Raw genomic sequence first — 16,796 nt, 5'->3', positions numbered from 1 at the left:
TAGAAATGTGTGGCAAAGAATTTTGAAACATGTTAAGTTTTTAGTATCTTTGGTACCTGATATAAGTTGGCTCTTTTCCTTTTTAGATGTTTCAGCGTTTGTGTATCCATGTGATTCAGAGACTCAGACCTGTGCATGCTCATCTTTATCTACAGCCAGGAATGGAAGATGGGTAAGAAGTACCTTTTTTGAGCATTTTAAGCTTTTTAATGACTGCCTACAGAGTATTTTAAATACCCACATGGAAATATTTAGGTTCAAGGCACCTGGGTGGCTTAGTTTGTTAAACATCTACTTTCAGCTCAGGTAATGATCTCAGAATCCTGGAATCGAGCTCCACATCAGGTTCCCTGCTCAGTGGGGAGTCTGCTTCTCCCTCTCCCTCTGCCCTTCCCCCAGTCTGCTTATGTTCATTCTCTCTTAAATAAATAAAATCTCTAAAAAAAAGAAAAAAAATATTTAATTTCTTCTATTTTAAAGTCTGTAATAATGTAAATCAAGAAGAAAAAACAGTATTGTTTATTTTTAATTAAGTGCCTCAAAATGCTCTACAAATAACTTCATGACTGAGTCTTTTTATTTAGATTGATTTAGCCAGATACCATAATTGGAATCCACCTACTTAAATTACTGCAATTGGTTTTCATTATAAAAGGATGAAAGAAATTTGTTTTTTGTTTTTTTTCTATTTTTATTTATTCATGAGAGAGAGGCAGAGACACAGGCAGAGGGAGAAACAAGCTCCACACAGGGAGCCTGATATGGGACTCGATCCCAGGTCTCCAGGATCAGGCCCTGGACTGAAGGTGGTGCTAAACCGCTGCTGAGCCACCCGGGCTGCCTGAAATTTAGGTTTTTAAGGATATTTCTCTTCCTAGAATATCTTTCCACAGAGTTAATACTGTTTCTAAGGTATATTAAATTGTGTTTTCAGGTCAGATGACATGGATGCCTCAGTAGAAGATATTGGTGGTCGTTCCTGTGTCACTCGATTTGTGAGAACTCTGTTACTAATTATGGAACATGGTGTAAAACCTCACAGTAAACATCTTACAGAGTATTTTGCCTTCCTTTATGAATTTGCCAAAATGGGTGAAGAAGAGGTAAGGCTATATCTTGTTTATCTCTGGGATTATGTACCTATTTTCAATATTTAAAACTTAATTGTTTTTGTTTTATATTTTTAAATCAATGTTTTCATTTTTAGAGCCAGTTTTTGCTTTCCTTGCAAGCCATATCTACAATGGTACATTTTTACATGGGAACCAAAGGGCCTGAAAATGTAAGTATAACTCTCTCTCATATTGGGGATTTAGGGAGCCATGTTTTCAAGTTTGTATCATAGAAGATCATTAGATATAAGATCCCTTTAAAGTCCCTTCCAGTGCTGATAGTAGGTAATTTTAAGGGTCTTAGATTGGTTGATATTTTTAATGGATATAGCAGGAGAATAATCAAGTGATCAATTTCATTAGCAAGGCCCTAGAGCATAAATTTAGGTAAAATGGCCACCAACCCACTTTGATGTCATATCAGTAGCTTGCTGTTTCAGTGACCGTTTTTACTGGCCATATTTTTAAGTTCTTGCTATTGAGTTTGTCACAGTTTTCCTAAAATTTAAGTATCCTAGTCTGTTTATAATATTAAAGCATGACATGAACTTTGTGTTGTCTTTAGTAACCACCTTGGCTTATGCTCTATTTATACTATCTTATTTAACCCTATCTCAACTCTGAGGTGTAAATACTATTGTTACGTCCATTTTACAGATCAGGAACTTGGGCATAAAGAGGTTAACTTGTTTCAGATTACAGTGAGTTGGTCTTTGATCTTTGGTCAGAATCCTGAGCTAAACTATTAACCATTATATTGTAATGCTTCTCAGAATGTGGACTTCTCCTGTCTAATTCCTGCATAAAAAGCTACCTGTTTAGACTGCTTTTCTTTTGCTTTGTTAAATCATAAAATCATTTCTGTCTCTTGAATTTAAAAGCAATAGAAGTCTTTGGAAGACTTGTTTGGATTATCTGAACACTGCAAATAAGGATACTTTAATTTGTGTAACTTACATTTTTACTGAATAGAAAAACTATCTTATAATGCTCCTATAAAATTTGATCCTGTTTTATCTTCCAAAGGACCTGCCTATAAGAAAAAAAAATATATTGAAAGATGTATACCTCTGTGAGGTGTAAATAGTCATAGTATTGAGAATCATGTTCTTTACAGTTCTGCTTGCTACATCTAAAATTGTCCTGAATGATGTTTAGTCAGCATTAGGCCTTTGATTGGTTGTTCTTCATGATACGTACTCCTACCCTGGGTAGACTGTAAAACAGTCAAGTTATTCTTGCTTCAAGATAATTCAATTTTAATATATTAGTTTTAACATTTTGTTCTAGCCTCAAGTTGAAGTGTTGTCCGAGGAAGAGGGGGAAGAAGAGGAGGAGGAAGAAGATATTCTTTCCCTGGCAGAAGAAAAATACAGGCCGGCTGCCCTGGAAAAAATGATAGCTTTAGTTGCTCTGTTGGTTGAACAGTCTCGCTCAGAAAGGTGAAATGTTTCAACATTCAAAATGGTTAAAGCATGTTTGATTTTACTCCTTTTACCTAATTGTTTTATCACTAATTTTGTTACATAATTCCTTTTCAATAATACCACTATTTATCAACTCTTGTGGCATAAGTATTTCAGTCCTTTGTATGAGATGACTTTGTACCTCTGAGTCATGTTAGAAATATACATTGAAGAAATATACAGTAAAATATTTAGCAAATTATATGTGCATTCATCCTTTAACCTGACAACGCTACTTAGAGAAATCTATTCCCCAAATACAGAAAGATGTGTGTGCATGGATATTTATTGAAGCGTTAAGTTTATAATAGAAAAAGACTAGAAATAACCAAAAAGAGAGGATTACTTGAAAAAAAGCAGGCATCCACTCAATATTCTATTGCTGAAAAGAAGAAATATGGAATATATCTGTACTACATGGAGAGATCTTAAGGGTCAATATTACCAAACAAAAAAAGCAAGGTGGATAAAAGTATGTATGGTGCTTTTTGAGAAAGGGGTGGCTATGGGGTTGCAGAGATTGAGAGCTTGTACACCCAATTTTCATTATTCCTTATTATGGATCTACTGTTTGCAATTTGTGTACTTGCTGGGATTTATTGCAATCCCAAAATCAGTACTCATGGCTCTTTTTACAGTCATGGGTGGACTGCAAATATCCATGTGCAGAGTGGCAGAAAATTTGAATTATCTGATACATACATACCTTCCCAGCCAGTGTCAAACAGGGTGACACTATGACTTCTTGTTTCATTTCTCATATTGTAAACAAATGTCCTTTTCATGGTTTATGCCATGTTTTTCACATTTGTGCTTTTTGTTGGTGACTTCATGTTTAAAACTGCCGCTAAGTATAGTGCGAAGTGCTATCTAGTGTTCCTAAGCTCAAGAAGGCCATAATGTGCCTTAGAGAAAATGCACATTAGGCAAGTTTCATTCAGGTATGAGTTAATAGTATTAATTTTCTGTGATTTCAGTGCTAATGAATGAACAATGTGTATTAAATAAGGTATCTTTAAACAGAAACACACTTAAAACAAGGTAACATATTGATTGGTTGAAGAAAATGTGACCAGAGGTTCACAAGAACCTGACACCCTGTATTTATCTTATGAGCAATGATTCAGTAATCACTAACTTGGTGTTTGCAACATTTTATAGAACATAAGTACTACAAATAACAAGAATTTACTGTATTTTTTTTATGAAGATTAAATCAAAAAATAAAAGAAGTTTCCTGTGGTTGGGGAAGGGAAAAACAGACTGGAAAGGACAGGAATGAAAGCTTGACTTTGAATATACTTTGTTTTTGTTTTTTAGATTTAAATGTAATCATGTAAATGTTTTATATAATGATAAGTAAATTAATAAAATGCAATCCCTAAAAATCAAAAGCAGACTGAAATAAATGAATTACATATTGACCTGGTGGCATAGCCTCTGGAGAGGAATTCGTTAAAATGACTTTAGAACACATTAATTTAACTGTAAATTCCTAGTTGTACATGAAGACATAAAGAATTGTAAAATTATCCTAAACTGTTCTACTAAGTATATTGTTCATAGTGTAATTGTAATTATTATCCTGAAACTAGCATATATCATAGAATAAAGCAAATAAGTAACTGTTAATGTCATTAGAAACCCAAGATTTTCAGCAAAAGACAGAAGGAATACAAATATAAAACTAGGTTTTTTATGTAAGTTCTTTAAATTTGAATTTGGAAATAACAGAATCTATGGTGTATTTTGTCTTAAGCAAACAAAAAATGTTTTATATACTTCCGTTTTCTGAAAAGGCTTAGAAATGCTGCCCAAATGAGAATGAGTGAGTGCTACTGGCATCTAAATTGTAATCCCTAGATATCATTTGCTGTGCAAGAAAATCAAAGTTCCTTGAAAAAATGGGCAATTCCAGGTTATGATCAACGAAGGAATGGGAAGCGTAGAATGTTTTGTCATTTTGGAAAGGAGAGCTATCAAAGACTACTAAGATTGTGTTAAGAGGACTCAAGAACCCATTATGGATATTCCTGCTGGTCAAAGATTGGACAACTTGAACATCAGTAATAGAATAACTACAAGAGGACTAAAATGCATCACAGATGTTTAAATCAATGGTTGGTAATGGTACCTAAAAACAAATGAAACTACTTACTGGTAACCTTTGGAGTATATTAGGAAATCAAAACATAATTTTGGAAACATACTAATAAAGGAATGATACGAAGCATTCGTCTTACAAGCAAGAATTTACCTCATAGAAACCAAATGATAAATGAGAGGAAGCTCGCCATCTTGGAGGTGTTTGAGCTAATGAATAAGCAAATAATGCTGAAATTAGACAATCTGTATTTTGCACCCCAAATGAAGTAATGGATCTAGGAGATGATCATCAATGACTGACAATATTACAAAAAGACAGCCTTTCATTGTGTGCCTCCTGATGAAAGTCAATATCACCACCTATAAAGCATGCTTAAGATCAAACCTAGATATGATCAAGTGTCTAGATCTAAACTACCAGTTTACAGTAAATACAGGGACAAAGGAACAGGTTAAAGCAACACCACAAGGATATGATCAGCAAAATGGAAATGTGGGAAATTCTTCAGGACCACCTACCTACCTACTCTCTTCAGCTCATAAATTGCGAGATAAAAACAAAATTGGAGGGGAAACCAGTAGTCTGTAAGATATTTAAAAGACATTTCAACCACTTGCAGCAGAGGACTTTATTTGCAACAGAGTCAACAATTTATTTAAAAAAGTTTTAGAAACTTGAGGTAATCATACACTGGATATTGTATGGTAGTAAGGAATTGTGGATTTATTTAAAGTGTGTGAAATGGTAGTGTGGTTATGTTTTTTTTATTTTATCTGTTAGAAATAAATAGATTTTTGGATTAAATGATAGAATACCTGGAGTTGCTTCAGAATAGTCCGTATTGAGTGAGTGGGAGGTACAAATGAAACAAAACTAGTCATGAATTAGCAATTTGAAGCTGAGTAATGGGATACTTCCATTATCTTATTATTTTTTTATGTATCTGAAATTTTCTATAGTAAAGAAATAGCAGAAATGGTAAACTGGTAACAAACTCTTTAGTATTTCTTAAAAGTTCATTTTGTTTTGAAGGGTCTCATGTCAAAAAATAAAAAAAGAACAACTCAGACCCATCCTAGTGTTTATAGTACACAAATATATAGAGTTAATTAAATGGGAAATAAATAGGTTTGGGCTTCTATATATCAATTCTGGAATCTTGAAAAGTTATCTAAAAGATGTCTGTCTAGCAAGTAAGTTTAGCCAGCAGAATGTTCAAAAATCATTTTGTGTTAGTGGCTTGGTACATTGTAATTGAATTGACAGTTTTGATGCATGTCATGATACAAATAGCTACAGTAGCACAGAGGGAAGAAAAACTTATTTCCACTAATGTTTCCTTTCAGGCATTTGACATTATCACAGACTGACATGGCAGCATTAACAGGAGGAAAGGTAATACTTTATATATTAGAGGATTTGCTCACCCCACAAATAATAACGATTCTTAAATGAACAACTTTTACTTTTAACAGGGATTCCCCTTCTTGTTTCAACATATTCGCGATGGCATCAATATAAGACAAACTTGTAATCTGATTTTCAGCCTCTGTCGATACAATAATCGGCTAGCAGAACATGTAAGTGCTAAGAAACAGTCTTAAAGCTTTTTGGTAGTTTTTAAAAGAATGTTCTGAAATCCCCCTTTTTTGTTTTAGATCGTGTCTATGCTTTTCACATCAATAGCAAAGTTGACTCCTGAGGTATGTACACATTAGTTAATTCATGTTTTTAATTCATGTTTTTAAACCTTTCTAATTGTTGCTGGAAAAAAAATACCAAAGTATCTCCCATAACAAAGCTTATTTTTCATTATATAATCTGAATAAGCTGAGTTACTCCTTTATATTTTACTATCTTAAATGTAATTTTCCCAGTTAAATATAAATTTACGTATAAGTTCAACATATTGGCATGCCACATAGAAACTAAACTTTAAAATTGTTTGATTTGAAGCATGTATCATAATTGTAGTCAAGAAAAACGTAGACTGACCAGATAAAAAAAAAAAAAGACATAGATAATAATACAGTATTAAACAAAAGTAGTTTTGTAAAATGGTAATGTTTTAGCCACATTAATGACACTTTATCAAATGATGTAATTTACACCTTAGAAATAAAGGGATGCCACAAGAAACATTTAACCTGAATTATTCTATAAATAAGGTTGTCTCATTAATAAAAGTTTTGAGTGGTTTTTTCCAAGTTGATATCCAGAAAAATACATGTTTTCTATTAAATGTGATGCCCATGCAAATTGACTTTGTATCCCACGTTGATCCTGCTGCTTTATGATAGTTCAAGTTTACATGCAGGAGTACTGAGATCTGCTAACCTAACATAGATTTAAATGTGATGTGTAGAAAAGTTCCATGTGTTTCTTTTCTCCTGAAACAGATGGGTTCAAGTACATGTAAATACACAGTTATGTATGTTTTACAGGCAGCCAATCCTTTCTTTAAATTGTTGACTATGCTCATGGAGTTTGCTGGTGGACCTCCAGGAATGCCTCCCTTTGCATCTTACATTCTACAGAGGATATGGGAGGTAAGTCTTGGAATAGAGGTTTCAGTATTTCTTTTTCTTAGAAATTTATTTTTCTAATAAAGTTATTACCAGCTTAAGTACCATCTTACTTGGGTAATCCAAATGGTTTTAGAAGGTCACAAGTCAGGGAAGAAGACATACTGCTAGTCAGGAGACTTAGGGGAGAAAAGGAGTTCTTGTTTCCCACAAATTTAAAGACTGTTGTATGTAGAGTCATAAAAATAGTCTTCAGCCAGTTTAGCGTTTTCATTCCCTTCCCTCAAAAAAAATTCTGTAAGGTGATAGAATCTTAGAAATAAAAGCCACATGTTTACTGTAGTTAACAGAAATGATACAGGAAGTACCAGCCATGTCCTTTCCTTCAGAATAACTGCTGAGATCGCAGAATTTCTCTTGAATGGTGGGAAAACCTACTTTTTAGACCAAGGGGTCAGCAAACTTTTTCTCTAACTGATCAGTTAGTAAACATTTTAAGTTTTGTGGGCTCTGTGATATCTTTTGCAACCGTTCAGCTGCTATTTTAGTTAATGTAAAATCATCTAGACAGTACATAAATGAGTGGGTATGGAACTGTCCCAAAAGCCAAATCTACATTCTTAAGATTTCTTTATCCAATGGGAAAAAATCTCCCTAGTAATGCAGTTACTACTTTTCATTCTCATGTGCAATAGTAGATTGGACACACAATAAGAAAAATAAAGATGAGAAACTACAGAATTAGAAGCACTTTTAAGTCAGTTTATAAATTGAATGAGATCTAAAAATCATTGGGTCCCTGACTGCTTCTATGTTAGAGTCCTTGGCTATTTTATTTTTATTTTATAAACTGATGACAGATTTTTCTGAATATTTCCTATGGATAAATGTAGCTTTAAAAATGGAGAGGTGCACCTGGGCGGACCAGTCTGTTAAGCATCCAACTCTTGATTTTGGCTCAGGTCATGATTTCAGGGTCGTGAGACTGAGCCCCATGTTGGGCTCTGTGCTGGGCATGGAGCCTGCTTTAGATTCTCTCTCTCCTGGTCCCTGTACCCCTCTCCCTACCTTAAAAAAATTAATTTAAAAAGAAGAAAAACTGGTGAAACTTAGACACTAGTTTTCAAAAAACTACCTTGACTTTAAGTGATTAATGGCATATACCAAAAGCAAGTAAAAAAGTAACTCCTCTGGGACCCCTGAGTGGCTCAGTGGTTGAGTGTCTGCCTTTGGCTCAGGTCGTGGTCCTGGGGTCAAGTTCTGCATCGGGCTCTCACGAGGAGCCTACTTCTCCCTCTGCCTATGTCTCTACCTCTCTCCCTGTGTCTCTCATGAATAAATAAATAAAATCTTTAAAAAAGAAAGAAAAACTCCTCAATTAGTGGATTATACTCTGTTCTTGTCATTTTATTTTTAGGTAATTGAATACAATCCTTCTCAGTGTTTGGATTGGTTGGCAGTACAGACACCCCGAAATAAACTGGCACACAGCTGGGTCCTACAGAATATGGAAAACTGGGTCGAGCGGTTTCTTTTGGCTCACAATTATCCTAGAGTCAGGACTTGTAAGTTAAATATTCAGAACTTAAACCATTTGTTGTTCCAAGTTTTGCTCTTTTGTTTTGTTTTTAAGGCAATTATAGTAATGCCCATTGTATATTACAAAGACTTTTGGAGATACTGATTTAAAGGCCAAAGTTACATTATTAGTATTTGGAAATGGCAATGTTTTGCAAATATCCAGTGTTTTTTGGTGTTTCAAGGATAGGAAACTGTCCTGTCTTGGTTGATATCACCACCACCACCATTTTTGTTTCCTTGCTTGATAGATTACAAAGCATGATAAGCATTAATTGAAGAGGAACATAATAAAAAGGTATTGAAAATATTGAGAGAAAATATTCAATGAAATCATGGGAGTTAAATGATAAACACCTTTACAGAGGCTAGAAGAGAATAAACATCTTGGAAGACAGATGGACAAATGCGAAAAGTAGATATTTCACAGACTAGAAAATTGCTTGTTAAATAATATATTTTCTTTTGGTAATATTAAAAAATCAAAGCTGATTTTTAAAATGCATTTAATTATTAAATTTAATCATTAAAATCATACTTCCTAACCATCTGCTGAAAGGGCCTAGAATGAGTGATACTGCAATAGCAACTTGCACATGGAATGCCCCTAGATGTAGGTTTCTAAAGACCATTCTCCAATAAAACAAATAATAGCTCTTTGAAGAAATGGCTGATTCTAGGTCTGGGGCAGGTAATATACAAGATGAGCCTGGAGCATCTAGTAGGACCAGAAAGTAAAGAAATACTCAAAAAACAAAATGATAGGAGTATGTCGGACGGACACAGAACCAACCTGAAAGAACGCCCAATGGCTAAAGCTAGAACAACTTGAGTAGAAAAATTAACATAGTGCTGGATTATACCCCCAAGTATAAAATAAATACCTATGAATCCACGCTGATAAAGGATCAAATAAATAAATGGAGAAAAGACAAATCTCCTATACAAAAAAATTCTGAATGTATATATGTCCATCCTCCCTCCAAGGAGGTGGAGCTTAACCTCCCAACCCCTTAAGTGTGAGTTTAGTGACTTGCTTTCAAGGAGTAGGGAATGGGGAATGGGTTATGTAACTTTTTTTTTTTCCCAAATTTTAGTTAATATGCAGTGCAGTGTTGTTTCAGGAAGATTGAATGATTTATCACTTAAAACACCCAGTGCTCATTATATCAAGTGCCCTCGGTGTCCATCCCCCACCCAATCCCCTCCATCACCCCGCAGTTTGTTCTCTCTTTAAGAGTTTCTTGTGGTTTGTGGGTAGCATAACTAGAAGTGAAATTTGACAAACATTAACTCAGCCAGGTGATTATGGTTAATATCATCACTGATGAGTGTTGATAGAATGTACCCTTGATGTGATATGATATAAACTTTGTCTGGTCTTCATTACAAAAAAACATCATTTGAGGGATGCCTGGGTGGCTCAGTGGTTGAGCACCTCCCTTCAGCCCAGGGCGTGATCTTGGGGTCCCGGGATTGAGTCCTACATCAGGCTCTCCCTCTGCCTGTATCTGTGTCTCTCGTGAATAAATAAATAAAATCTTTAAAAAATAAAAAATAAAATAAAATAAATAAAATAAAATAAAATAAAATAAAATAAAATAAAATAAAATAAAATAAAATAAAATCTTTAAACTGTCAAGGTTTTCCAAAATCAGGGAGAGCCTGAGAAACTGTCACAGCCAAGAGGAGCTTACAGAGACATGATTAAATGTAATATATCCTAGATGGGATCCCGGAGCCAAAATAAAAGAACATTAAGGGAAAACTAATAAAATCTAAAGTATGGAATTTAGTTAAAAGTAATGTGCCAGTGTTGGTTCCTTAGTTACAACAAATATACTATAGTAACAATAGATGTTAATAGTAAGAGAAAAGTCAGGAGAGAATATGGTAACTATGTCTCTTCTGCCTGTCCTAAAATAAGAAGTTTGTTTGGGAAACATACCTTGTACTGGTTGGGTACGCATGGATTGGCATTGGTACTCATAGGCTTGTTTTTCCTGCCAGTTTATGTAACCCTATAGTGACGGGTCATTTATAAATGCTGACACCTATGCTGATTGGCATTTATGTTCTGACTTCTGACCATAAGACAATAAAAAATATATCCTGAACCCAAAAAAAGTTTTTTTTAGCTATTAAACCTAATTTTCATGTACTGAGGAAGTGGCCTCCTCATACATGGCAGTTGAAGTTGTGAGTAATATTACTCTATGAGAGGCAGTTTAGCTATTTGTACCAAGATCTTCAAAATGCTTTGCCCTTTATAAATTCAGTAATATCATTTCAAGGATTCCAGTGTTGTAAATAAGTCATTCAATATATGGGTGCTTAAATAGCCTTATTTATTATGTTTATGAAAAATTAAAAACTAGATGTTCAGTTGGGAAATAATTACAGTCAATCATTTAAAAATTATAAGACTATAATAGTAATATGAATAAGTCCTTTTGCTATAAATTGAAAAAAAGCCCAGATATTTGAATGAAATCAATATAACAATAAGAATTATAGTAACATGTATAAAAGAAAAACTACTGAGAAGTATATTAAATCCTACAAAATTCTAAGGAATGCTTCAGAATGTTTAAAAAAAGTGGAGACATAAGTTTATGTCTTAAAATAGTTGAAGAATTGCCATATAGAAATGGAGATCGACTTATTCTAAGTTCTCTACAGTATAGAACTAAATGAAGGGACTCTTTAGTCATAGCAAGGCAGTGTTTAGCGTGATAGCCTATTCTTCCATATTGACCTTCCTGGAATTTATTTCTCCTAAGAAGACCTTATTTTTTATTTAGAAGCAGATAGCTCCTAAATAAATAGATGGTTTGGTATATAATAAAACTAAATGTTCATTGTAGAATTTAAGTGGGTCTTTGGTAGAGTATTTTGAACCTTGAGTTGTGTTTGAAAATGTTTCTTAAGATTTGGGGGTAAAAGTATGTAACCAAGTAAGTTTTTTCTAATCACAAATTACTTTTCTCAATAGCAACTTACACAGTGATTGATCAAGATGACCCCTACATGCCAAGTTTTAATATTGGAAACCTATACCAAATTGAGCCTAACCAGGGCGATATTAATAGGTGAAAAAATACGTAGAAATGTAATATTGTGCACAAAATTGTGCATAAGGTTTAATTTGAAATCTGTAAAATAGGTTATAATTAATTTTAGAAACCCTAACTTTATTTGCTTTGACAGAACACTGGAAATTATCAAGTTATAGGTAAAATAATGGGAGACAAAATTATAGGTATATTGAAGAGTTAAAAACTCTAAGGAATTGGAAGCCATGAAGAGGCTCTCTGGTGATTGTTTTTAGGAACATTAGCTCATGAATCTGACTACCGGGGTTTGAATTCCAGCTCTGCCATGAGATGTGTAACATGGGTGTAGTCTGACTGTTTTAAGTCTGATTGAAAGTGAGGATAATAGAATTAGTGCCTGCTACATAAAGTTATGGTATTAAATAGCATAAACATTTGATAAATGTTAGCAGTTCTTGTTGTTGGACCACCATCATCATTATTGTCTCCCAGGGCTAAATCTGAGTTTCACCTCTATCTGTGTGACCTTGGTCTTTGCTTCTCCAAGATTTAGATTTTCCAGTGTAACATTACCTACCTCCAGAATGATTGTGAGGATTAAATGAAGTAATATTTTTAAAGTACCTAGCTCAGTGCTTTGCATACACAGTAACTGTTTTTGTGGATGAACTCAACTAATGAGTCATTTATTTCTCAGAATTGTATGCTTAATAACATTTTTCAGGTATGTTGAAGAAGGGATGCTTGATTTGTGTTCAGAGTCAGCCTAGAAGCTTCTAGTTACGGAATGAATAAGTCATGGGGATAAAGCATATAGCATAGGGAATATCAGCAATGGTACTGTAATAGTGTTGTGTGGTGACACTGTGGTGAGCACAGCATGACATATAGAGAAGTTGAATCATTCTGTTGTACACCTGAGACTAATACAACATTGTGTGTCAACTGTACTCATGAAGAAAAAATCTTAAAAATACAAATTTAGCCTAGGAGACTTGTAAAGATTTTCCAGTTAATGTTCTATAATTGGCGCATATATATATATATAAAATCTTCACCTTACAATGCACTTTAAAGTAGATTTCATTCTGTCTTTATAACTTTATATTTTACTGCTAATCTGTAAATTATTACAAAATAACTTACCCTTATTTTGTAAAGAAGAAAACATGCTAACAAAATTGAATGATTTGACCATGTTCAGACAGTCTTAGCTAGGTCTTCTGACTCTAAATGCTGTGTTCTTTTCAGGTTAAACCATATTATTTCCTGAGAAGAAATGCAATGATAAAATAAATGGAAAATTCTACATCTCGGGAAAGCTTCTATTAGTGCAATTATTGTTGCCACTTAAAAAATAACAATGACAGAATGGAAGATGTTTGTTTTCATCATTCCTTAGAAAGTTTCTTTGGGGCCAGTGGTAGAGCAGAAAGATATTAAGAAATGTTCATGTCCCTTAATTTTTATTCATTTTATTTTTTAAAGAGAAGAGTGGCTTTGTGTTTAATGACTGCTCTTCAGTCTGTTTTATATCTTATAAGGATCTGACAGTTTTGTTTTACATTTTATAGCTGCAGCTTATCTTCTGGTGTCCCTTATACCAAGCAATTCATTCCGCCAGATGTTCCGGTCAACAAGGTCTTTGCACATCCCAACCCGTGACCTTCCACTCAGTCCAGACACAACAGTAGTCCTACATCAGGTCTACAACGTGCTCCTTGGTTTGCTCTCAAGAGCCAAACTTTATGTTGATGCTGCTGTTCATGGCACTACAAAGCTAGTGCCCTATTTTAGCTTTATGACTTACTGTTTAATTTCCAAAACTGAGAAGCTGATGTTTTCCACATATTTCATGGATTTGTGGAACCTTTTCCAGCCTAAACTTTCTGAGCCAGCAATAGCTACAAATCACAATAAACAGGCTTTGCTTTCATTTTGGTACAATGTGTGTGCTGACTGTCCAGAGAATATCCGCCTTATTGTTCAGAACCCAGTGGTAACCAAGAACATTGCCTTCAATTACATCCTTGCTGACCATGATGATCAGGATGTGGTGCTTTTTAACCGTGGGATGCTGCCCGCCTACTACGGCATTCTGAGGCTCTGCTGTGAACAGTCTCCTGCATTCACAAGACAACTCGCTTCTCACCAGAACATCCAATGGGCCTTTAAGAATCTTACACCACATGCCAGCCAATACCCTGGAGTGAGTAAAATTGATAATTATATCTGTATCTTCAAGTTGATTGGAAATAACCTATTTTTCCCCATTGTGGGAAGTGGTAACAAAATATGGAGGTATGGTCTACAGTCTTTATTAAGGACTTAATGTGTTTGTTTTCTTGAATATATGTATATAATGCTATATTACTATAAAATTTTTAAGTAATATGGATAATTTTTCTTAGGTTGATGTTGAAATTCTATCTCTAATTGAACTTAGCTCTTATCATTTGTTTTTTTTTGTAAATGTGTCTTTTATATGTGCCTAATGAAAAAAGTCAGTTTTGTGGTACGGTTTTAGGGAAGTATTTACTGTTTAGATAACTGATCATTAAGATTAACATGCTCTACTAAGCTGTGAGCTAGACAGTATTTTTATCTTAGCTATAGTATCTCTACTATACTCACACTGTATTTAGGTGAATGAAATGGTTAAGGGATCTATCAGGATACAAATATGTGCAGTCTAAATCTGATTCCTTTTTTTCTACAGACTATTTGTAGATTACATATTAAAACTTTCCCCCTTCATGTATGGCTGTCATTCCTGGATATTTCTTTTCACTGTTGCTTCTTAACTCTCTGTTGTAAACTGAATATTACACCAAGAGGATATAAATCTAGAAAAAGGGTTGGAAGAAGAGTGCAGAATACTTTTTTCAAGCTATTATAATATAGAAGCCACAAATTGCCAATGTGAGAAGTTTTTGCTAAATGGGAGATGGTGGGAGTGGAGGAGCAGGAGCTTTTTGACGACTTCCAGTGCTTAAGAGTTTAATTAAATGAATACATTGAAGAATATTTTTTTTTTAATAGAATTTTTTTTTTAATTTTTATTTATTTATGATAGTCACACACACAGAGAGAGAGAGAGGCAGAGACACAGGCAGAGGGAGAAGCAGGCTCCATACACCGGGAGCCCGACGTGGGATTCGATCCCGGGTCTCCAGGATCGCCCCCTGGGCCAAAGGCAGGCGCTAAACCGCTGCGCCACCCAGGGATCCCCCATTGAAGAATATTTTAATTATTGGTATCCTTGAATTGCATACTATATTTCTTTTTCCTGTTGTAAAAAGGACCTTTCCTGTCCTTTAGATATGATGTAGTAAATTGTTCTCATCCAGAAGGAATAACCTGGTTTCCAGCCAGGAAATTTAGAGTGCCTAGAATAGAGGCAAGAAAGTGAGTATACTAAGTACCAAAAAAGATTCAAAGCCAAGACTGTAAGAAGACCAAAGGAAACGAAAGTGAGTCTGCCTGACCTCAAAGGAGTCAGGACAGGATTTATTAAGATTATCAAGATTCAGTGGATTTTCTTAATCACATTCACATAAAAAATATTTGACTTAATTACTAAACATGATGTCCATGGTTAAATATACCTTTGGATGAGTATTGGGCAAGATAGAATATTTATCTGATAATGTTGTTTCGTGACATCAATGAAATATAACATCTTTTATTGTAGAGCTTTATTGGAGGTTTTCATGAAAATGGTGCTTAAATCAATTTTTTCCATGGAAATTTTGGAATTGGGGCTTTTCAGTTCATTGATAAGTATGCCCACATGCCCATGGTAAAGGAATTTATAAACCCACAGTTAACGGTTTTGCTTAAATATTGGTTTCCACATTTCATCAGTCAGAAAGTTGAACTAACGATTCATCAGTCTAGAAAGAACATTCCAAATGTTTGCATAAAGGGTTTTCTCAGAAGTGGTATTAATTCAAATGTTAGTGAAAATTTTGTGATGAAAATTGTGTTTTCTCATTAAAGAAATGGAGCAAAGGATTAGGGTAGCATGTCTGGATGCCCATTTGAAGTTACAAAGCTAGTGCTTGAAACAGTGTTAAGACTAAAAATGAACCTAAAAATGAGTCTACCTGAAAAATTTAAGATTATTTTCTTTTAGTGAAGAATATATTAAATTTTAAAAATAGAATTCATTGGTAATTTTGTAACTATTCTTGAAAGGTAGTGTAATCTGATATAATTTGTTTAGTTTTAAAAGCTGACAAGTGGGTCTAACATTCAGAAATGAGAAGCAAACATTACAGAATGTTATAGGGTTAAAAGATCACCATAATGCTTATTTGCCCTTTTTAGGCAGTAGAAGAACTATTTAACCTGATGCAGCTGTTTATAGCTCAAAGGCCAGATATGAGAGAGGAAGAATTAGAAGATATTAAACAGTTTAAGAAAACAACCATAAGTTGTTACTTACGTTGCTTAGATGGCCGCTCCTGCTGGACTACTTTAATAAGGTAAAAAGGTGTTTTCTGGTGTTTTGGTTTTTTTTTTTAATTTGTTTGTTTTTCCAAGTGAGGGAATGGGGACCAGCCTTTTGACACTTAAAGAGTTATAATTATTTATAACCAAAAGTTTACCAATTCTTTAATTAGGGAAGCATTTTTGCATTCAATCACCTTGGAAAGATTTATCTTGTAAAAAATGAGTTACTTTTAAACAGTTTTTGGTTTGGTTTGGTTTTGGGTTGTATCTTTTATCACAATCATAGAATCAAGATTGGAAGGAACCTTAATATACAGTCTTAAGCCTAAACCTTGTATCCTCTTCTCTGTTCTGATTCATCCTGCCTTATGCTTGGAGATTTAGTTCCACAAGCTTCCAGAAATAGCTTTCTCCATCTTTGGATGAGACTTAATGTATTTTTCATTCTGTCTAGCCCAGATTTACCTGTCTTTAACTGTAAGAATTAGACAAAG

The 16,796-nt window shown here is 34.1% G+C and overlaps 1 protein-coding gene across 3 annotated transcripts in view; it reads left to right on the top strand.

Moving 5' to 3' along the window:
• USP34 (ubiquitin specific peptidase 34) overlaps nucleotides 1-16,796 on the top strand; it is a 244,806-nt gene that overhangs the window by 207,938 nt on the left and 20,072 nt on the right. For all 3 annotated transcript variants that reach the window (XM_072768505.1, XM_072768504.1, XM_072768507.1), the window contains exons 59-69: nucleotides 87-172; nucleotides 935-1,103; nucleotides 1,208-1,282; nucleotides 2,403-2,554; nucleotides 6,032-6,080; nucleotides 6,161-6,265; nucleotides 6,344-6,388; nucleotides 7,130-7,234; nucleotides 8,628-8,775; nucleotides 13,419-14,053; nucleotides 16,177-16,334. In XM_072768505.1, the coding sequence (XP_072624606.1) occupies nucleotides 87-172; nucleotides 935-1,103; nucleotides 1,208-1,282; nucleotides 2,403-2,554; nucleotides 6,032-6,080; nucleotides 6,161-6,265; nucleotides 6,344-6,388; nucleotides 7,130-7,234; nucleotides 8,628-8,775; nucleotides 13,419-14,053; nucleotides 16,177-16,334 (1,727 nt within the window). The remainder of the gene's footprint in view (nucleotides 1-86; nucleotides 173-934; nucleotides 1,104-1,207; nucleotides 1,283-2,402; nucleotides 2,555-6,031; nucleotides 6,081-6,160; nucleotides 6,266-6,343; nucleotides 6,389-7,129; nucleotides 7,235-8,627; nucleotides 8,776-13,418; nucleotides 14,054-16,176; nucleotides 16,335-16,796) is intronic.

Source organism: Canis lupus, chromosome 11, assembly GCF_048164855.1.
Source record: "Canis lupus baileyi chromosome 11, mCanLup2.hap1, whole genome shotgun sequence".
NCBI lineage: Eukaryota > Metazoa > Chordata > Mammalia > Carnivora > Canidae > Canis > Canis lupus.
This window is presented reverse-complemented; position numbering and strand designations above follow the sequence as displayed.